Source organism: Musa acuminata, chromosome BXJ3-4 (genome assembly GCF_036884655.1).
Source record: "Musa acuminata AAA Group cultivar baxijiao chromosome BXJ3-4, Cavendish_Baxijiao_AAA, whole genome shotgun sequence".
Classification (NCBI taxonomy): Eukaryota; Viridiplantae; Streptophyta; class Magnoliopsida; order Zingiberales; family Musaceae; genus Musa; species Musa acuminata.
Window position 1 is genome coordinate 27,940,597 of NC_088352.1, and position 24,404 is coordinate 27,965,000.

The window sequence follows — 24,404 nt, forward strand, 5'->3', positions numbered from 1 at the left end:
CCTAGGTCACTCTAGATCGCCCCTGACTAGCGATCCGCTAGCACTAAAACTAGAACTGAGCTTAATCACTCGGCCCCTAGTTCGATTCCTACCCGAGTCGCTCCAGATCGCTCCCGACTGGCAACCCACTGGCACCGAAACCAGAACCAAGCTTAATCACTCGGCCCCCAGGTTCCTCCAGATTGCTCTCGACTAGCGACCCGCCGGCATTGAAACCAGAACCGAGCTTAATCACTCGGTCCCCAGGTTCAATCCGGAGCCAAGCTCACTCACTCGGTCCCCAAGTTCAATTCGGAGCCAAGCTTACTCAATCGGTCCCTAGGTTCAATTCAGAGCTGAGCTTACTCACTCGGTCCCCAGGTTCAATTTGGAGCTGAGCTTACTCACTCGGTCCTCAGGTTCAATCCAGAGCCGAGCTCACTCACTCGGTCCCTAGGTTCAATTCGGAGCCGAGCGTAGTCACTCGGTCCCAAGCTCATTTCCTACCCGGGTCGCTCCAGATCGCTCCTGACTTACGACCCGTCGGCACCGGAACCAGAATCAGATTCAGTCACTCGGCCCATAGGCCCGATCCATTGACCAAGCTACACCTCACGACCAATCTTATGCTCGAGTCACATCTCGGTCGATCCAGCACCCAAATCACTGGCCTAGCCCGTTATCCAAGTCGCTTCATGTCGACTCCGATTCATTGCTCGACAAGTCTTTAAACCGAGCCACCTCGATTCGCTCACCGACTTGCAAACTCGACAGTCAGCTCCGAGCCATGCGAAACCCGTCATCTGAACTGAGACACGTCGGGTTTGCTTTGCAGATCTCACCTGGCCAATTTCGACACTTAGGTATCACCTTGTCAGCCCCCCCCCCCCCCCCCCCCCCGTTCGATCTATAGGATTAGTCCTATCCAAATCACGAGGCACTGGCCCTCTAAAACCGCCCCCCGACGAGTCAATCCAGCTCCCCCGCATGGGCAACCAGCACAATCGCGTCCTTCAACCCCAAGCATGTCTCCCCGTCCATTAGGGACCCAATGGCATGCCTCGGAGAGGGGGGGGGAAGTGATAAGGCATATTTTGGTCCTCAGATGAGTCACCACCGACGTCACACGCCACAACCCAACCAATGTCAGAATCTGATGTCGCACGCTATTAGAACCCCTTGACGCACGTCAAGCCAAGCTCTGTACCGAGACACTATATGACACGACTATCCCGAGAGCTCGGGGTGGTGTTGTCTGACGCCGCTCAGGCATCCCCCAAGATGCCAGCTCGTCAGAAAAGCCGTCCCATCCCACAAGGGTAAGCGACCACATCGAACCGAGGCACAACCAATCCTCGCACAATAGTATATAAACCCCTGGCCGATGCCCAGCCAAGAGGGAGGAAAAAACTCAATATACAAATACTCCACTGACTTGTTCGTCGAAGGGGCTAAAGTCGGGAAGCACCCGACGAAAGCCATTTTGTAGGAAGGCGGACACCCCCGAACGACGAGTGCCTCAACCCGAGAACTGCCATCTAGTACATGAGGACGCGTTGCCATTCATCCCAGAGTCGGAGAGACGTGTCCTACCACAAACGGCGCCCGGGTCGGTAAACCGAGAAGTGCAGATCGACATCCTCTCACGAGGGCCCAATCGACTCTGCCAGCTCAACTTTTGTCTGAGCCGCTCTGAAACGATCACCCCCGAGCAACAAGAGTCTCGACCCAAGAGATACCTTCCATCGGACAAGGGAGAGTAGCGAGCTAGCCTGGATCTCGACCAACGCCGACCAACATTTCTTCCTGAGGGCGCGACCGCCTCATCATCCTATTCACTCCGTAAAAAGCTCTCGACATCGACCCGCGGACCTAACTGTGCTGACTCATCAGTCAAGCCACGGTACTTTTTTTCACTGACAACATGCTAATAACATTCACCTGATATGTCTCTTCTTTTGATCGTATTAGCCATTGGCGACGGACCGAGAACAAAGCAAACTCCAGCCAGAACTGAAATCTTGCATTCTATGGAGATGTTGAAAGGTAGATGTTCTGGAAGACTTCCAATGGTGGTTTCACCTTCTCAATAAATGGGGCCAACATTATGATAACCTCCGCCTTGAAATATGCGAGATACATCTTGACATCATCACTTTGTCATTGATATGATGATGATTAGAATCTTAATCGTATTAACTTGTTTAGAAATCAATTTACGCCCCTCGGGTTTGGGCAAGCCACTCACACTCGACGATCTCCGCTAGGATATCGGCGAGTAACACGCTATATATTAAACGGTGACCATTGAGGCGGACTTCGATCCGCGTGGTCAACGGTCAACGAATCCCAATGAAATACGAGCGAACGCAGTAGTGCCACCGTCCCCCGATGCATACAAGAATAGGCAGCTCCTCTCTGTTTTTCCCTTCCTCCGGTCCAGCATACGAAAAAGCATAAGGGGAAGCAGGTGAGAACCTGAAAGAGATTTCTATGTCCATCATCAATCCCTCACTGTTCAACGCCTCGCTGGGGACATCTCCCCAGCAAGTGTGCTTCGACACCAGAGCGATCAACTCCAGAGGCGTCTTCCTCGGGGACGATCCCCTCCGCTTCTCCGTTCCCCTCTTCCTCCTCGACCTCTCCCTCATGTTCTTCACCGCAAGCACCACCCACTGCATCCTCGGGCGCCTTGGCCAGTCTCGATTCGTCTCTGACCTTCTTGTAAGCATCCGTGAATTAACGTGCGTGCATGATAACATCTTCACGTCTGGGCGTTCTTTGGTACGTAGGCCGGCATCCTTCTGGGACCGTCGGTGATCGGGCAAAACCAGGCTTTCCAGCGAACAGTGTTCCCGGAACGCGGCATCTTCCTCGTCGACTCCCTTTCTCTCATCAGCCTCATCTTCTTCATCTTCATCATCGGCGTGAAGACGGACCTCAGCCTTCTTCAGAGGCCCGGGAAGCGCGCCGTTGCCATCGGCGCCGCTGGCTCCGTGCTTCCCTTCGCTCTCAGCATATGCACCTTCCTCGTCCTCAGGCGGGCCTTCCCCGATGACCTTAGCGAGGGTCCGCTCATTTTCTTCGTCGCCTCACGCCTTTCCCTCTCCTCCTTCCCCGTGATTGCATATGTCTTGGACGAGCTCCGACTTCTCAACTCCGACCTCGGCCGCGTCGTCCTGTCGGCCTCCCTCTTCAGCGACGTTATCAACTGGGGCGTGGGCAGCTTGACGTCAGCATACACATTGATAACCGCGGTGAAGACGCCGGGGACAGCAATAGGGATCGTGGCGTCGCTGGCGGGCAGCTTACTGTTCGTGCTGCTCGTGGCGAGGCCGGCGATGATGTGGTCGGTGCGGCGGACACCGGCGGGGGAGACGCTGGTGGAATGGCATTTCCTGGTGCTGCTGATGACCGCTCTGCTGATGTCGCTTGCGACGCAGGCGTTCGGTTTCAACGTGACGCTGGGCCCGCTCATGCTGGGGCTGGCGATACCAGGAGGGATGCCGGTGGGGCAGACGATAATGGAGAAGCTGGAGCCGCTGGGAGGGGGGCTGTTCTTGCCCATGTATACAGTGCTCGCCGGGTACCGGACGAGATTCGAGGAGGTGAGGAGCGTGAAGGAGTGGGGAGTGCTGGAGATGGTGGTGGTCATCTGCTACGTCGGGAAGCTGGTGGGCTCGGTGGCCATGTCACGCTACTTCGACATGTCGGCGAACGATGCCATCTCGGTGGGGCTCATGCTCAACATTAAGGGGATCGTCGAGATCTCTGCCTTCAACACGTACGCTTGGGGCGATGGTCAAGTAATGCAACCGGAAACCAAAGTTAGCCGTGGATTCAATTCGCCAGCAGCGTAGCCGTCGCGGTAATAACCACGCACTATTCTTCTGCAGATAGCTACGGCGGAGCACTTCTCCGTGCTGACCGTGTCCATGATGGTGATCACGGGGGTCACCACGCCGTTGATCAAGCTGTTGTACAAACCGACGATGCGCTACGTGGCGCGGAAGCGCCGCACCGTCGAGCACGCAAGACCGCGTTCCCTGCTGCGCTTCATGGCCTGCGTCCACAAAGAGGAGCACGTCGCTCCCCTCCTCGACCTCCTCGAGGCCTCCTATGCTTGCCGCGACTCCCCCATCGCCCTCACCGTTCTCCACCTCACCGAGCTCAGTGGCCAGTCCGCCGCGGTGATTCGTCCCCACAAGCAGAGCCGCCGCTCCACCGCCCCCACCGCCTCCGACCGCATCATCAATGCCTTCAGCTACTTCGAGAAACAACAGGCTGAGCCGGGGTCCATCTCCGTCCACCCTTTTGTCGCTATCGCGCCGTACTCCACCCTGTACAACGACGTCTGCTCCCTCGCCCTCGACCGAAAGGTTTGCTTCATCCTCCTCCCCTTCCACAAGTGCTGCGACGGCGCCCAGGAGACCGTGAACCACGCTTTCCAGACCCTCAATCGCAACGTCCTTGCCTTTGCCCCCTGCTCCGTTGCCATCCTCGTCGATCGTAGCCTCCCTGCCGCCACCTGCGCCCACACCAACCACCTCCTCCACCTGGTCGCCGTCTACTTCCTCGGCGGCCCTGACGATCGCGAGGCCCTCGCCTTCGCTTCCCGAATGGCGAACAACCGCTCCATCACCGTCACCGTCATCCGATTGGTCCCCCACGTGGCAAACGATGACAAGGAGAGAAAGCACGATGATGCGGCGGTGGAGCGGCTCCGAGAATCGCACGCCCGTAACCAGAGGGTGGTGTACATGGAGAAGGTAGTGGAGGACGGAGAGGGGACGGCGGCGGTGATACGGGAGATGAGTGACCAATTTGACCTGCTGATAGTGGGGAGGAGGAAGGGGGTGGATTCGGCACCGACGAGGGGGCTGTCGGAGTGGAGCGAGTGCCCCGAGTTGGGGGTCATAGGAGACATGCTTGCAGCGGCGGAGTTCACGGAGAAGGTCTCCATATTGGTGGTGCAGCAGCAGACGCGGTTCGGTGGCAAGCTTGGCGTTGGTGGTGATGGGACGGCAAAAGCGACGGCAGGTGGGAATGTCGTGGATCCAAAGAAGCCCGAAGGGGTCAGAAGTGGAGTTGCGGGGCATAGATAGACGGACAAGATTTCACGCCACCTTTATTTTAATTATTTATTTATTTGTTTAGGTATTTTATTTATTTATTTATTTATTTATTTATTCCAACTTTTAGTTAAAATGCTTCATTCGAATCCACTCAACTCATCCCATAATATTCGTCTGACCCCTTTGATCGCCCCAAAAAGCGCGCTTCGTTTTCCCCTCGTTGGCTCAGTGTCTTGCTTGTTTGTAGCCGCGTTTCTCGATTTCTAATTCTCGGCCAAAGATTTGGGTTGAGCGGTAAAGAAGGTCTTAGAGAAGAAGTTGGCCGCCAGTTTTTCCCCCTGGTTCTTATTTTGATTCATGAAATCTAGTCGGAACGGGCTGTTAGGGCAGGCTTGTCTTCGGTGAGAGAGAGATCGAGGAGACGGAAGAAGCGGCCTTCTTGGGTGAAAATGGAGGGGTGGATGCTTGGTGTGGATTTGTTGGGTGGTCATTGGAGCTCTCTGCACCTTCTCTCGACGAACGAGGTACTGTTGTTTCTTTGTTGGTCACTGCATCTGTGGACTGCAATTTGATTAAGAAGTTGTTTTTCTTTGTTGATTCTTGGAACATCATATAAGGAGGGAGGGTTCTTCTTGTTCGATCCTAATGACGCTTAATGGAGTTTAGTTTGAGCTGAAATATGTTAGGACTTTAGTTAGGAGAGTCCTAATTGATAGGGATATTCATGTAAAACCTATCTAAGTCGACCCCTATTAAAGAGGTGAAGTGGTCGGCTAGGATTAGGAGATTGTTTCTTAGAGATGAATTAGGAGTTGTAAAGAAATAGGAGTCTTGAGTAGAAGTCCTATTAGGAGTTCGTTAGAAGTAGGAGTCTTGAGTAAGAGTCCTATTATGAGTTAGGGTTTAGAAACCCTATAAATAGTCATGTATTCCTCCTTTTTTGATAAGCAATAGATGAATTTTTTCTGCGGGAGTTTCAAGGAGGCCGATCCCTTAAAGGGTTCTAACAAAATCGCCGAACGCTTTTTTTTGTAAGTGGTTGAAATTTCTTGAAATAAAACCCTTTCTTCAATTCTTAACCGACGGCACTGCTTCTATTTTTTTCTGTTGTAATTACAGCTCAAAACCTATGATTATTTTATATCACTTGAAAACCTATAATAATATTCATAGTTATATTAACGAAAATTTCAATTACAATGTTTTTGAATGAAGCCATGACATTATGGTTCGGTGACAAGAACCAAAATACTATTATATAAGTGCATTACAAAATACTGTAATAGGGAACACCTTTTTTATTTTCATTTTTTCAATAAATAAAGTAAGTATTAAAATATATATATATATATATATATATATATATATATATATATATATATATATATATATATATGCTTAGTGTTTTAAAGAATATATGTGTGATATTAAATTTTAGAGTAACAATTTGATTATGATGTTTTGTCATTTCATACCCTTTAATGTTAATAATTCTTTTAGAGTAACAATTGTCCAAGCTAGTGGCACGAGAAAACAACTTCTATAGATGGAAGAGCAGTTTAGGCCCATCAAGTTAATGAATTAGTTATTCTATCAATGGACTCAAATATTTTTTGATTCCATCGTGGCATCTCCACCACATGGATAATGTTAATAATTCTTTCCAGAAAATGACTCAAGATTTAGTTAAATCTATAGGCCATCAACTATAGTGAACCAAATGCACATTGTCTAATTGGAGTCTAAATCCAATTAGAATGAACAACAATTCATTCTTTTTTAGTGCTTATCGATCAACAGTCATACAAGTTCATGGAGAAATTGTCTATAAGTTAAATGGTATTATCCATTTTGAGTCTAAGATCATTTGTATTATTTTTTCATTGTTGGGTGTTATGATGTAATTATTCATAGACATTGAATCTTCTTTAATGTACCATACGATCATCGATGGAGAATGTTATAGAAGCCCTTGTTAGGCAGGCCAAGGAGGTGATACGGCTACTAGAACTTGTGAACTCCATGAATTCCTATTGTAACTTGTCTTGGAGTTTGATGACTTCTATCAATGTTTGAAAGGTTTATGAAACCAACATTCCTTTGATCAATCTTGATTTCAAAATGTTAGCATAAAAATCTATAATATGTTATATTAAATACAAAAACAATTTAGGTTTGAAATCAAATATAATTAGAACTAGTTTTAAAATATGCACCTTTTGATGCCATATGAAAAAGAGATCTCTGTTTTGATCTGCATTAAATGCAAGACTTAGTTCAAAAAGAAAGATATTAACTCGACCTTTGTATGTTTCGAATCAAACATTACATAAGTTCCTTCTAACACTTGGTGGATTGATTCTGGTGCTTCAACTCATGTTACAAATAACATGCAGGGATTTCTTTCAATTCGGAAACCAAAAGAACATGAAAGATTCATCATTATGGGAAATCGTATTAAAGTGAAAGTGATATCAATGAGAACTTATCGTCTACGCTCAGAGACAGGTCACTTGATGGATCTTGTTGACACATGTTATGTCTCTACTGTTAGGATCAAGAGCACTAAGAGGGGGGGGGGGGGGGGGTGAATTAGTACAGCGGAAAACTTTCAACGTTTAAAACTGCGTTCGTACGACAAAGTCGATTTCAGTAGAAAAGTCGATTCGTAAATTTCTTTGACTTAAGATCAGGTAAGAAGCAGTTAAAACAAATCTATAAAGGCAGTTTGCAGTTATGATGGAAATCAGAATGTAAGCGTAAATTGAAATACGATGTTCATACGATAAAAGCGATTTCAGTAGAAAAGCTGATTCGTAAATCATTTTAACTTGTGATTAGGCAAGAAGCAGTTAAAACGAATCTGTTCAGGCAGTTTGCTGTTGTAATGGAAATCGGAATGTAAGCGTAAACTGAAATACGATGTTCGTATGATGAAAGCGATTTATGTCTAAACACTATTCGAAAAATATTGAGCTTGGAAACGCAATCGTAAAAGCGCAGAAGGCAATAAGCTATGAAGGAGGTTTGCAGAAGGATAATAAGCTCAAAGTAAATGCAAACCAGAGAGCAGCGCGATTTAGAGTGGTTCAGTCAATCTTGACCTACATCCAGTTCTGGCTTCCTCCACCGATGAGGTCGCCGACGTCCACTAGAGGCCTTCCTTCAATAGGCGAAGGCCAACCACCCTTTTACAGATTCACTTATTTTGACGGGCTTAGGAGTCAACCCTTACAAACTTTTCTCTCCTCTCTTGAAAGATCTGAACTTGGAAGAAAATAGGGAGAAGAACCTTTAGCTTATTACAACACTTTTGAGCTCAAAAATCTCAGAGTAAGATCAGGATTTTGGTGGTTTTTCGTTGCTCTTTCATTGCTGAAAGAGTGGGGTATTTATAGGCCCCAAACCAGTTTGAATTCCGAGCTCAAAACTATCAATTCTGAAAGAGTGGGGTATTCATTGCACCGCCTGACAGGGCTCGAAGACTGAGCCTCTAGGCGGTGCCACCGCTTGTCAGGGGCGGTTGTACCGCTTGGCAAAGCTCGGAGACCGAGCTCAGGCGGTGCCACTGCCTGATTGGGGTGGTTGCACCGCCCAGCCAGAGCTCGAAGACCGAGCTCAAGCGGTTGCACCGCCCAACCAGAACTCGAAGACTAAGCCCTGGGCGGTGCCACCGCCGACCCAAGCGATGCCACCTCTGGGCGAGAGATCTGGGTCCGAATGGGTTGATCCATTCGGCCCAATTTGGTTCTTTCAAGGGCCCAATTGCCCCTAGATTAAGTTAATGGGATCACCTCCCAATTCTAACTTAATCATCGTGCTAACTACGATAATTCTTAAGACTTTTACTACAGCTTGCTCCGGTGCGTCAATCGCTTCTTCCAGTGAGCTTCCGGCGAACTTCCGGCGAACATCCGACGGTCCTCCGACGATGCTCCTACAGACTTCCGGCAAACTCTTGGACTTGCGACGATCCACTTGGCGAGTTCTGACGAGCTTCTTTTGGCAAGCTCATGGACTTCTCGGATTTGTTCCCGCAGAACCTCCGACGACCATCCGGACTTCCGTCAAACTCTCAAACTCCCAACGTGATCATAGTCCTAACTCCGGCGCAACTCCTGCTGCATGTCTTACTTTCATCGTAGTTAATCCTGCACACTTATCTCAACATATGGATTAGATAACAAATGACAATTGATGTCATCATCAAAATCCGAGATTCAACATCTACAATTTCTAGAAATTTGATTTCTCTTTCTAAAATTGATGAGTTAGGATATTGTTTTTCTTTTGGTAGTGGCAAACTCAGCATGTTTTATGATTCAATAAAAGTTGGTTCTGGAATTCTGTGTGATGATTTGTACATAATTAATTTGGATCTTAAGTTTACAAAGACATTAATGACCCTGCAATCAAGTGTTGGATTGAAACATAGTTTCAATAATAAAAGATCTTTTATATTGTGGCATAGACGATTGAGACATATCTCCAAGGAAAGAATTGAAAGATTATTGAAGGATAATATTTTGGAACATTTAGACTTCACTGATTTTGATATTTGTATAGATTACATTAAGGGAAAGCAAACTAAACATATAAAGGAAAATGCCACAAGAAGTAAAGAACTTCTTGATATTATTCATACTGATATTTGCAGACCACTCTATATTCCTTGTTATAGTGGAGAAAAGTATTTCATCACATTTATAGATAATCTGTCCAGATATGACTATGTTTATCTAATACATGAAAAGTCTCAAGCCATTGATACTCTTAGTGTACATAAATGAGGTTGAGAGACAATTAGATAGAAAAGTTAAAATTATTAAATCTGACAAAGATGGTGAATTTTATGGCAGATATGATGGATCTGGTCAGAATATTGGTCCTTTTGTTAGATTCCTAGAACAACGAGATATTTATGCCCAATATGCATTACCAGGTGTGCCATAGCAGAATAGTATTGTTGAAAGGCGAAATCGTACTATGATGGACATGGTTAGGAGCCTGATGAGTTATTCTTCTGTACCTGAGTTGATGTGGGGTGAAGCTCTTAGGATAGCTATGTACATCTTGAACAGGGTTCCTAGTAAGTCAGTTTTAGTGACTCCATTTGAGTTATGGACTAGTAGGAAGCCCAGTCTAAGACATTTACATATTTGGGGATGTCCTGCAGAGATAAAAGTATTCAATCCACATGAAAAAAATTAGATCCAAGAACTATTTCATGATATTTTATTGGTTATCCAGAAAAATCCAAGGGATACAGATTTTATTGCCTTAATCATAGTATGAGGATAGTAGAATCTGGTAATGCAAAATTCTTAGAAAATGACGAAATCAGTGGGAGTGAAAAATCTCGAAGGATTAATTTTGATATTGAGGAGATTTTGGTTAATTCTTTCATATCATCTCCTATTCAAGAGATTGTTGTTCCTCAGATCAATGAGAGTATTGATGAGGGTGAACAACAAAATAACATCGAAGAACTCTCACATGATGTTGATGTCGCTGCTGATGATCTTGTAGAACAATCACAATTGGCAGATTTGAGAAGATCTCAAAGGAAAAGGAAATATGTCATATCTGATGATTATGTGGTATATCTATAAGAATCAGATTATGATATAGAAATAAAAAGAGACCTCTTATCGTTTTCATAAGCCATAGAAAGTAACAATTCCAAAAAATGGTACGATGCAATGAAAGAAGAGTTAAAATCAATGGTCTAGAATGGTGTTTGGGATCTCGTTGAACTGCCCAATGATTGTAAAAGAGTTGATTGTAAATGGGTCTTTAAGACAAAACGTGACTTAACAAGCAATATTGAACAATATAAAGCAAGACTTGTGGCCAAAGGTTTTTCTCAAAAGGAAGACATCGACTATAATGAGACTTTTTCTCCACTTTCTAGAAAGGACTCATTAAGAATCGTCATGGCATTAATAGCTCATTATGATCTTGAGTTGCAATGTGAAAATAACATTTTTAAATGGAGATATAGATGAAGAAATCTATATGGAACAACCTGAAGGATTCATTGAAAAGGGAAAAGAAAGTTAGGCTTGTAAACTTAAGAAATCCATTTATGTCCTTAAACAAGCTTCTAGGTATATAAAATTTTATAATACCATTACTTCCTTCAGATTTAAGGAAAACACTGTTGATCAGTGTATACCTGAAGATAAGTGGGAGCAAGTTTATTATATTAGTCTTATATGTGGATAATATTTTACTTTCCAGTAGTGATCTTGGTATATTGCACAAAACCAAGATATTTCTCAACAAGAACTTTAAGATGGTTGATATGAATGATATTTCTCAACAAGAACTTTAAGATGGTTGATATGAATGAGGCAGCTGATATTATTGTCATTGAGATATTCAAGGATAGATCTCAAGGATTGTTAGGATTGTCTCAGAAAGGATATATTGATCGTATCTTGGAGAGATTTAATATGTAGCTTTGCTTAGCCAATGATGTACCTATTACTAGAGGTGAAAAATTCAGTCAAAACCAGTAGTCAAGAAATGACTTAGAAAAGAATCAAATGAAGAATATTCCTTATGAGTACGCAGTTGGAAGTCTATTATATGCTCAAACCTGTACAAGACTAGATATCAGTTTTGCAGTTGCAATATTAGGAAGATACCAAAGCAACCCAAGAATGGAACATTGGAAAGTTGCAAAGAAAGTAATGAGATATCTACAAGGGACAAAAGATTATATGCTCACATACAAGAGATCAAATCAGCTTGAAGTGATAGGATATTCATATGCTGATTTTGCAAATTGTCTCGACAGTAGGAAGTCCACTTCATGATTTATATTTATGTTAGCTAATGACGTAATTTCTTGGAAAAGTGTAAAGCAATCACTTATTGCATCATCAACAATGGAAGTTGAATTTGTGGCATGCTTTAAGGCCACAAATCAAGCTTTATGGCTGTAAAATTTATCTCGGGACTTGGTGTGGTCGACTCAATTGCCAGGCCACTAAAGATATTTTGTGATAACACTGCAGTAGTTTTCTTTTCTAAGAATGATAAGTACTCTAGTGGTTCCATGTACATTGAGATAAAGTACTTGGTGAAAGAGTCAAGAAACAACAAGTGTCAATTGAGAACTTGAGTACCACTATGATGATTGCTGATCCATTGACAAAAGCCTTACAGTGTAAAATATTCAAAGAACATGTTCTTAGAATGGGGCTTGTGAGCAAGTCATAAAGGATATGATGATGCATGTTTATGTGGATGTTATTATTGACATTCTTCTTGTTTAATTAAAGTTATATGTTTCTGTTATCCTATTTATATTTATGTTTATGCATATTATGGTTGAATGTAATAACAGGATTGTCTTGACAAGATAAATTACAAGGGTCATTATGGACTATATTAGGAAAGACTAACAATGTTGTGGTATATAAAAGGGAGTATGACATTGATGAAATACAATCGTTATGACTCGTATTGATAGTTGGACTTAATATAGTATTATTGTGTTTATAGGACTTATTGGCTTATTTTAAAACATGGCCATGTATAAAATGCTTTTCAAAATTCTTTGAAATCCAATTAGGTAAAAATATTTTTTAAACAAATTTTATTTTATTTATTTTGATTTTTAATATCTCTTTTATATCTTATCAATTAATGGGCCAAGTAGGAGAATGTTAGATTTTGTGGTCCTTTTATAATTGGATAAGATGTATAATATAACTAATTGGGTTCCGTTGAAATATTTTTGTCAATAGAATAGAAGTCCACTTATGGAACGATTCCTTAGAAGATAACCTTAATGGGAGGAAATCTCCTAAGATCTTATCGTAGACCCTCTGCTCTCGTCTATAAAAAGACAGGACCTCTAAGAGTTGAGGAGACGACACGTTAACACGTACACACGTATAGATGCACCTCTTTGTCTCCGTTGAGGGATTACAATTTTCTCCTCAACTCTCTCCCCAAACCCTCTTCCAGAAAACCATCAATCTTAGTAGGTCCTGTGAAAGGATAGGAAGAGAGGAGAAAGGATCTACTTCTTGCAGATTCCGCAGCGATCTTGGATTCAAGACGGTGCTTAGCAGATCAAATGGGCATATCTGAATAGATGACATCAAAAGGTACGCATCGTTATAATTAGATCTATGCATTTGATTCCAATCCTAGCATAAACGTTATTTCCGCATTTGATACAGTATAATTACATATTATTATGCTTACAAAGAGTTGAGAGAGTGGTTGTAATCCCTCAACTGAATCCTCTATGAGATGTGTAACCTCTCTTCTTGTACAGTTCCTAAAGGTCCTGTCTATTTATAAGCGAGAGTAGAGGCTCTAGGATACGTAATTAGGAAACTTCCTCCCATCAAGGTTATCTCCTAAGGAATCTTACTTTAAGTGGACTTCTTTTCTATTGACCAATATATATTATCATATTTCGATTAGTTATATTATATATATCTTATCCAATTATAAAGGGTTACAAAATATAACATTCTCCCACTTATCCATTAATTGACAAGATATAAAAAGATATTTAAAATCAAAATAAATAAAATAAAATTTGTTTAAAAATAATTTTACCTAATTGGATTCCAATGAATTTTGAAAAGCATTTTATACATGATCATGAATTTTAAAACAAGTCAATAAGTCCAATAAATATAATAATACTATATTAAATCCAACTATCAATGTGAGTCATAGCGGTTGTATATCACCAATGATCCATTCCTGGATTACTTTGGTATCTTCCTAGCATTGTAACTACAAAAATGATATCTGGTCTTGTACAGGTTTGAGCATATAATAGACTTCCCACTACACACCCATAAGAAATATTCTTTATTTGATTCTTTTCTAAGTCATTTTTCGAACATTGGTTTTGGTTGAACTTTTCACCTCTAGTAATAGGTATATCACTAGACGAGCAAAGTTGCATATTAAATCTCTCCAAGATACGATTAATATATCTTTTCTGAGATAATCCTAATAATACTTGAAATCTATCCCTGAATATCTCAATGCCAATAACATAGGCTGCCTCATTCATATCAACCATCTTAAAGTTCTTGTTGAGAAATATATTGGTTTCATAAAATAAACCAAGATAACTATTGACAAGTAAAATATCATTCACATATAAGATCAATATAATAAACTTATTCTCATTTACCTTCAGATATATGCACTGATCAATAGTGTTTTTCTTAAATTCGAACGAAGTAACGGTATTATGAAACTTTATATACCATTGTCTAGAGGCTTGTTTAAGGCCATAAATGGATTTATTAAGTTTACAAGCCCAACTTTCTTTTCCATTTTCTATGAATCCTTTAGGTTGTTTCATATAGATTTTTTCATCTAGATCTTCATTCGGAAATACTGTTTTCACATCCATCTGATGTAACTTAAGATCATAATGAGCTACTAATGCTATGACGATTCTCAACGAATCTTTTTTAGAAATTGAAGAAAATATTTCGTTATACTCGATGCCTTCTTTTTGAGAAAAACCTTTGGCTATAAGTTTGACTTTATATCATTCAATATTGCCCGTTGAGTCATGTTTTGTCTTAAAGACCAATTTACAACTGACTCTTTTACAATTATTGGGTAATTCAATGAGTTCCCAAACATCATTTAGGACTATTGATTTTAACTTTTCTTTCATTGCTTCATACCATTTTTCAGAATCGTTACTTTCTATGGCTTATGAAAACAATAAGGGGTCTCTTTTTATTCCTATATTATAATCTGATTCTTGGAGATATACCATATAATAATCAGAAATAACATGTTTTTTTTTCCTTTGAGATATTCTCAAAGCTGCCAATTGTGATTGTTCTATAAGATCATCAGTAGTGGCGACATCATCATCCTGTGAGAGTTCTTCGATATTATTTTATTATTCACCCTTGTCAATACTCTTATTAATTTGAGGAAAAATAAATTCTCGAATAAGAGATGATATAAGAGAATTAACCTGAATCTCCTCTATATCAAAATTGATCATTCGAGATTTTTCACTCCCACTTATTTCGTCATTTTCTAGGAATCTTGCATTACCATATTCTACTATACTCGTACTATGATTAGGGCAATAAAATATGTATCCCTTGGATTTTTCTGGATAATCAATAAAATATCCAAAAATAGTTCTTGGATCCAATTTCTTTTTTATGTAGATTGAATACTCTTATCTCTGTAAGATACCCCCAAATATGTAAATGTTTCAAACTAGGCTTCCTACCAGTCCACAACTCAAATGGAGTTGATGAAACTGACTTCATAGGAACCCTGTTTAAGATATACATAGTTGTCCTAAGTGCTTCACCCCACATTGACTCAGGTATAGAGGAAATACTCTTCATGCTTCTAACAATATCCATAAGAGTACGATTTCGCCTTTCAGCAACACCGTTCTACTGTAACATACCTGGTAATGCATATTGAGCACAAATACCCCGTTGTTTTAGGAATCTAACAAAAGGACCAATATTCTGACTAGATTCATCATATATGTCATAAAATTCACTACCCCTGTCAAATCTAACAATTTTAGCTTTTCTATATAATTGTCTCTCAACCTCATTTATGTACACTTTAAGAGTATCAACGACTTGAGACTTTTTATGTATTAGATAAATGTAGCCATATTTGGACATATCATCTATAAATATGATAAAATACCTTTCTCCACTAAAACAAAGAATATGGAGTGGTTTGCAAATATCAGTACGAATAATCTTAATTTACTTTTTGTGGCATTTTTCTTTATATGTTTAGTTTGCTTTCCCTTAATGTAATCTATACAAATATCAAAATCAGTGAAGTCTAAATGTTCCAAAATATTATCCTTCACTAATCTTTCAATTTTTTTCTTAGAGATATGCCCCAATCGTCTATGTCACAATATAGAAAATCTTTTATTATTGAAACTATGTTTCAATCCAACAGTTGATTACAGGGTCAATAATGTTTTTGCAAACTCAAGATTTAAATTAATTCTGTACAAACCATCACATAGAATTCCAGAACTAACTTTTATTGAATCATACAATATACTGAGTTTATCGTTACCAAAAGAAAGACAATATCCTAACTCATCAATTCTAGATAGAGAAACTAAATTTCTAGAAATAGTAAGAACATAATATGTGTCAATAAGATCCATCAGATGACCCGTCTCTAAGCGTAGATGATAAATCCCCATTGATATCACTTTTGATTTAAGACGGTTTCTCATAATGATGAATCTTTTATGTTTTTTTGGTTTCTGGATTGAAAAAAATCCTGACATATTATTGGTAATATGAGTTAAAGCACCAGAATCAATCCACCAAGTATTAGAAAGAACTTCTATAATGTTTGATTGAAACTTACAAATGTCGAATTAATATCTTTCTTTTCGAACCAAGTCTTGTGTTTAATGTAGTCCTTCTTCGCATGTCCTTTCTTGCCATAAAAGAAGCACTTTACAGTAAAGTCTTTTTTTTTCATTAGTCTGTTTAATATTTTCAGACCCGACAAATTTCTTTAATGGATGATGTTTTAATTTTCTTTTCTTGTTACCAGCTCCTTGAGTAGAAATCATAACATTATATGAACTTTCCTACTTTAATCTCAATTCTTCCTAAACACATATACTAGTTAACTTATTCAAATCCCACATATCCTTATTTGTATTATAGTGAATCTTGAATGGGCTAAACTGCAAAGGAAGAGAATTTAGAATGAACTGCACGAGGAAAGACTCATCAACATTTATGCCTAATGCTTTAAGTTTTGCAGCTTTATCAGCCATATTGAGGATGTGATCTTGAATTCCTCGAGTGTCATCATACTAAACCGTAGTCAGTTCTTTCATTAGTGTGCTAGCTAATGACTTATCAACAAATTTAAATCTATCTTCAATAACATTTAAATATTCATGTGCATTAGTTGTAATCGGTAATGAAGTTTTTATATAATTTGCAATCGTCATTCTTATGAACATTAAGCTAAGCCTATCAGATCTTTCCCAAGATTTCATTTTATTAACTTGTTCTACGGTGCTTTCATCAATCAAGTTTGCAGGCTTTTTAACAAGCAATGCTAAATCAAGATCTAATACGCCTAGTGTGAATTGCACATGCTCTAACCATTCTGAATAATTTGATCTAGAGAGTACAGGGACACTAGAAGCATATGAATGTATAGACGAAAGTACCATTGTAAAAATATAAAATAACATTAATGCTTTGAGTTTTTTAAAAATTGATGAATTATTGATATCATCTATATTACATCTTTGGATGAAATATTGATATTTTTAGTGTTCACTCAAGATCATCTATAGATGACTAGTATCATCCTTGTGGAATAGTGTTGTTATCTTTGGGTATACAACCCTAAACTACAACGATATCCAAAACAATATCATCTTATCTCATCACATAAATATTTAAAGTAGATTCTCCTTTGGTATTATCTAAATATCATAATTATGTGTACGTCATTGTGAATATTATTTTCTTAATGTCATTTAGGACTAATTCCTTAATATTATTTAATAAGTTATTGGTCTAGGACACTTTGGTGGCTACAAGACCAATACAATAATATAAAATATAATTTAAAATGTCTTATAAATTATAAAATTTTTATTGTAATTCATATCATAAAAGCCTATCATCCCGGGCCACTTTGGCAGTTACAAGTCAGATAAAATTTAGGGAGATGAGTTACAAATAATATTAATCAAAATTTTTTAATTTAATTTATGCTAAGCAGTTCAATAGTACAATAACAACCATAATAATTATTGAACATTAATCAGTAAAAGAAAACTCAAATGATAATCATGATAACATATAAACCATGCATTCATGTGAAAGATAAATATTATTTCATAATTTCAAATATATACATGTGAATGACTTAATGAATATCCAAGAACAATAATTGAATTTTATTTACCACATATAAAAATATAATCAATAATTCATATGAGAAAACTATAAAAGTGAACCGTAATTTATTATTTTTTTAATCAATTAAATCTAATCAAATAATCAAAATATAATCATGATTAAATTCAATCATAATTATAATAAATCATATTTATCAATTTTATAATTAAGAATATAAGTTGAATTCTCAATTTTATTAGAGTAAAATTGTAAATATGCTGACAGGACATATATTGGAATTATGAAATTTGTAAAGCTCAAAATTATTATTTGACAAAACCCTAGCCTCGAGGTCAAAATTATAAATATATCAAAACCTAGCTTGCCATCTACGTCATCGTCGCCTGCACGTGCGGCGTTGTCGTTGCCCGCGTGCTACCGCTACCACCGTGCGGCTACCTCTGCCTGCGCGCGGTCGCTACGGCGGTTCCTGCTCTCGCGTGGTCGTCGCTTGGGTGTGGCTGTCCGCGTGCGGCTATTGCCTTGATGTGACCTACTGCCCTCGTGCGACCGCCGCATGAACACGGGTTCTGCTCATGTGCGGTCGCCGCATGGGTGCAGTGCTGCCTACGTGCGACAGCCACATGGGCGCGGTACTGTTGCCTACTGCGCTGCGGTGCACACGTTGCCCAACGCAGCCTTTATCGCTTGCAGATTCGCTGGCTGTACGCAGCAAGGTCGACGACGACTATTGTTGCTTTGCGATCATTGGAGAATAAGGATCATTCATGCATCATAAACAAAAATAAATCTAATATGTTTGATCTCAAGAACCTAGGCTCTGATACCAATTGTTAGCATAAAAATCTGTAATATGCTGTATTAAATGGGGAAACGATCTTTTATTTCAAGATTGAAATCAAATATAATTAGATCTAGTTTTACGATGCTTACCTTTTGATGCCATCTGAAAAAGAGATCTTTGTTTTGATCTGCAAGGGTGTTGTCTTTAGATCCAAGTTTGCTATCAATCTGCAAGAGAACTATATCATTCTCATCTCTTCTTATCCTTTCACAGGACCACCATATTGATGATTAGGGAGAAGAGTTGAGAGAGAGACTGTAATCTCTCAACTAAATCCCCTATGAGATACGTAATCTCTCTTCTTATAGAGTCCCTAGAGATTCTATCTATTTATAGGCGAAGGCAGAGAGTCTAGGATAAGTAATTATGAGAGTTCCTTCCATCAAGATTATCTCATAAGGAATCATACTTTAAATGAACTGTTTTTCTATTGGCCAATATATATCATCAGAATCCAATTAATTATATTATATATATCTTATTCAATTATAAAGGGCCATAAAATCTAACACAAAACACCTTTTAATCAGTTTGAAAAGAACAACACATATTAGAACAAAGATGAGTGCTTAGACTTCTTTTGGAGTGTCTCTAGAGGAAAAATAGTTTGATCATTCAAACGAGTAGTGAGAGTAACAATACATTAGTGTGTTCTTGAGAACAAGTAATAAGTCCATGCCTTTGAAGAAGGAAAATTTTTGAAGTATTCTAATTCAAAAAGAAAAAAGATCGAATAAGCCATCTCCTTGAGCATCAGAGTTAAAGCCAACCGGAAACCATTTGTCGCAACAAGAAACATTGCTACTAATTAGCTCTTCATGATCCATTGGGTGGGAGACTCAACACATCGCTATTAATTCTGTGGTCCTGCCCTTTCAAGGTTATTAATTTCTCCATGTTGATCTAGTTTTCCACTGTTTTTAATCTTTTGCATTTAATTCTTCATCTGTTTCTTGTGGCCATAAATTACAGCAAGCCAATCTTCTTGATCTGTAAAGTTCACGATTGATCGACATCACTGTGTGTGGTTGTCTCCGTGAGGTCAGAGTATTGTTGCATCTAAGCAAAAAGATTGATGTAAACGTAGGCTCCTCAGGTAGATTCATAAATATAGATGTAGAGCATGTTTACTTGCGAAAACCATAATTTTGGAGTAACATATCAAAAATGGTAATTGGATATTAAGGATTAATGCCATATGCATATACATGTATATTTGCATGCTCATCTCATCCTTGTTAGGATTCAGAGTTTTGTCTCTACAAATTTCATTGACTAAGTTTCTGAAGCTTCCTGCACATCTTCTCTATTCATTAAGTTTTTATCTTCTATTTGCTTGTTAATGTGCATAAATAAGTTGGAAAAAGTAATTGCTGCTGTGGTTTTCTTATTTTTGTGTTGTCTTAATCATCTTCAGAAAGCCAATTACATGAACATTTCCACTGATTGGTTGCGCAATCAAATGTTGTGCAAGTGGACCTCCACATGTTCCCAGTCTCTAGATCCAGAAAATGCACCTTGGTTTAAGAAGAAAAGGCATTAGAATTGAGAGAGCATATGAAAAAAGAAATTATAAAGTCAATTTTCATCTCCGATGACCTCAATTGAACTAGCTCTTGATATCAGAATCGAGAGTCAGTCATACGACGAATGCCAGATATTTTAAAACAATGAAGCTTATATCCATAGATTCCAGCATGAAGCAGTAATTGTCTATGAGAAGAGATCTAATATGGTGCCTCCTGTATGGAAGTCTTTGTTCAGCCAGTGCAGAGTCAGTGGTCATCAAGAAACACATGGGCTGTAGAGAATCTGGAGAACACAGGTAAAAGATTATGCCAGTTTTGCCGGTCATCATAGCATAGCCTTCAAAGCCAGCTACGATTCATCAATAAGATCTAGTGAAAGTGGCATACTGACATGTTTCCAGCTTCTGGATGCGGAAAATGTACTTTGGTGTAAGACGAAAAAGCAATAGAATTGAATGCAAAGGTCATCGAGGAAAAACATGTCTGTAGAGAAACAAAAGATGACAGCCATGAATTATGTCAGTTTCCCCAGTCATCTTATCATAATATTGGCAGTAGCCTTAGACAATTCATATAAATATATCATCAGTAACATCAACAGACAGTTTGACTACACACAAGTGATTACATGCACAAGTTGCTTTTTATTTCCTTAACATATACATATTTTTTTTTTTGCCAACTTATTTACTGTCTTCTGTTGATAGAGGTTAGAGCATGAGAAAGCCAGGATTCAGAAGGGGATGTGAGCTGAGGCAACCTCCAAATAGCTCTTCTACCGTCGGGAACAGCTTCGTTTCTCTTGTTCTGGTCTCTTTGACAGCCACCAAAGCCCATTCTCGTCGCTTTATCTTTCCACCTTTGGATGTCCCTCCCTCTGGTTCTCAGTCTACTCGTATCAAGAAATGGTAATCCCCATCCATGAGAGTGGCTCACCTTTGTGCTCAGCTTATCCGCATAGCCACCACCATTTTCCTCTGCATCGGAACTCCAGCCGTCGCTACTACAAATGATTCTCTTCGGAGGAGATGCAAGATCAGGCCTGGGTGTTCTGTTTCGAGCCGGGCTGATCATAAATCCACAAACTGTGGGGTTGAAGCTATCTGAACTTCGGCCGTTGATGCAGCGGTCGACGACCGTGTTTGGAGAAGATGTAAGATGGGGCCCGGGTGTTCGATGCTGAGCCGGGCTCTTGAAACCCCAAACTGTGGGCTTGAAGCTCCAAGGAAAGAAGAGCAGCAAGCCGCAAGCCATCGAAGGCAAGTCTCTCCCGTTCTCCTCGTGTGGATCAAATGGTGCTTGGAGCCTGCGAGTGGAAGCTCCGCGTTTAGTTCTAGCCTTGATGAACTCCTTTTTCAGGTGAAGAGCGGAAGAAGGAACGGCTCTCTGGCTGAAATGCACATCATTGCGGAGCGAAGAGTTGGCTAATGCAGTAGCTGCAGGAAGAAAGCGGTTCATGATGAAACTGGGAGATCGATGAACACTTCTCCTCTCGATGTCGCTGGATGCCAAGTCATTGAAAGAACTAAGTCTACAGGCAATGTCGAGCTTCCCCGACAACGAGATCTTGTCTAGTGCATCCGAGAAAACATCGTCGTCGTCGTCGTCATCGCTCGAGCTACGAACGTCGGCTTCGTGGTCGTTTAGGTTTCGGGCTAAGGCGTTTGCATGATTGTCTTCTCCGGAGGGACACAGCTTGGGAGGCAAAGGCAGGGGTTCGACGTCGAACTCATCGAGGCGAAGCCTCGTGGCCCGCGAAAGCTTGGGCACACCAGGGGAGCTCTCCCATGAGAAAGGAACCCTCTGGCTTGCGAGGTCGTTGGAAGGAACCCGCCGCCTCGTCGAGCTGGAACGATCGACGCTGTTGGTGCTGGTCGAACTGGAGGAGCGCCGCGTCGAGACGAGAGGAGCGTGCAGAACCAACTGGCCGAGAAGCCGGTCATTGGAGCTGGGTTCCTCCATGTACAAGAAGGATAAGGAGAAGGCGGCTTCGAGTGAATTGGTATGGCTGAGGCAGTGCATGTCGGCAGGATATATTCGAGGCAGAAGCGTGGGGTTGGTGGTTAATTGAAGGTAACCACAAGAGCAATGGTTGGGGGGAGCAAAGCCATGTAGGGTTCCCGTGAGGGAAATGAAAGCCGGGCAACGAAAAGAAGAAGGCCGTTAGGAAGAAATACCATAAAGAAAGGAGACAGCAAGCTTCACAAGCGGCTGTTGCTGTGTCAAATGAATTCACTTCGATCGCTTTCTGCCCGCTGCTCGATCGCCTGGAAGCCCTGCCCTTTGATTCTCTGCACACCGAAAGCCAAAGTTTTATTACCAGTACTGTACAGTACAGTCGAGAGATTTTTACTCCAAATTTTGACTACTTATAGAGGGGCTTCACCATTCCTCCTCCAAACGCTCCATCCATAGATTTATATTGGAAAGTGGTGACCGATGATGGTGATAAAATAGATAATTAGTATTTATGAGAGAGTTAGGAGATAGAGATTTTCTCTATTATGATCAATCATTTATTCTAATTGATTATGATCTTTTATCATGCCGGTGTGGAAGATTGAACTTCTATCGTCAATATTGGATCGATGTAATAAAAATATTTTGTGGGCTAGGGGTTTTGTGAGAGAGTTTATTAGTTGATCAATAATATGTACGTGAGAAACACGTAATTGATGTTTGACAATTTGATCTCTGATAAAGTGAAAGTCAATGACAATATGTTTTATGCGTGAGTAGAACATTGAATTGGTGCATAAGTAGGTAACATCGACATTGTGACAATATATGGTAGGAGTGAATGTGAAGTTGATGTCAAGTTCCTATAGCAGAATGGTGATTCAATTGAGTTCTATAGCAGTGATATCAGACTAAGGCTCGATATTCAGTTTCAATTGTGGATCTTACGATTGTTTTTCATTTCTTGAAACTTCAACTAATTGGATTTGCTCTAAGGAAGATAATATACCCTGATGTAGACATTCTATCATTAATGTTTCCTGCCCAATCAGTATCGACAAAAGCATGAAGATAAAGTGACAAGTGTTTATGGAGAAGAACTCCATAATTTATAGTCCATTTGAAATATTGCAGAACTTGTTTTACTATAAACCAATGCGTAGTGGAGGGCAGATACAAGAATTATGATAATTTGTTAATTGTAAATGAGATGTCTAGACGTGTAAGTATTGTAAGGAGTCAAGTACTTCTCGGTATTGTGTGAGATTCGTATGCTAGTTACAGGTGCCCTACAAATTAATCACATTATGATAACACATGTGATACGTTGCATGATTATTATTATTATTATTATTATTATTATTATTATTATTATATTTTTATCACTTTATATTGATGATGAATATATTGTAATGCTCTTGGATCTGTGCAATAGGAATTAAATTATGATGAAATCATAATAATGAGACAAATTCGTTTTTAAACATAGACCCTAGATATTTATTTTCATTTATATGTTACTCGAGAGGGACATCGAGATAACCGGATAGATCGGTGTGTTATATATCCGTCCATGTAATGGATGTAGCTGGTCTCATAGCTACTTGTGTGAGGACATTAGAAATATAGTGCAGGTGCTCATTGAAGAATAAGTTCACTAAATCTGCTTATGGAATGTCAGTTAATTAATGATACCTTATCGTCATACAACAATTTTGTAGTCCTAGTTGTGTGTCTGATCCTTAGACTTGAGACACCGAGGATACCCTATATGAATACTCTATTCTTTGATACTGGACTTATAGGTTTGGAGGTTCCAAATCTAACACAATCGGTCATCGAGAGTGGTAGTCGACTTTACGAGGGTAATTAAGTGTCAACAGAGGATCATCCACTATTTGTATCATGAGAGTAATATCTCATGTGCTTTCACCCAAGCAAATCCCTAGCCAAAGTCAATCGGATCGTGATGAATCCGATAAATATGAGATTCGATTGAGAGAGAAGGAGTTCTCCGAGAGAATATGATTAAAGTAAGACTCAAATAGATTTCGTATGGGCCTGATAGTGCCATGCCCAATATACGATATCTGAGATA

The 24,404-nt window shown here is 40.2% G+C and overlaps 1 protein-coding gene across 2 annotated transcripts; it reads left to right on the top strand.

Moving 5' to 3' along the window:
- The first annotated feature begins 2,427 nt into the window (after window positions 1–2,427).
- LOC135636023 (cation/H(+) antiporter 15-like) lies at window positions 2,428–21,189 on the top strand. Of its 2 annotated transcripts, none has more exons than XM_065147541.1 (4): window positions 2,428–2,703; window positions 2,772–3,785; window positions 3,876–5,578; window positions 21,055–21,189. In XM_065147541.1, the coding sequence occupies exons 1-3, from the start codon at window positions 2,473–2,475 to the stop codon at window positions 5,082–5,084; spliced, it is 2,454 nt and encodes an 817-aa protein (XP_065003613.1). In that variant the 5' UTR covers window positions 2,428–2,472; the 3' UTR covers window positions 5,085–5,578; window positions 21,055–21,189. The 2 variants fall into 2 exon arrangements, with proteins under 2 accessions (XP_065003613.1, XP_065003612.1); XM_065147540.1 differs by lacking the exon at window positions 21,055–21,189 and adding an exon at window positions 20,236–20,766.
- The last annotated feature ends 3,215 nt before the right edge of the window (window positions 21,190–24,404 follow it).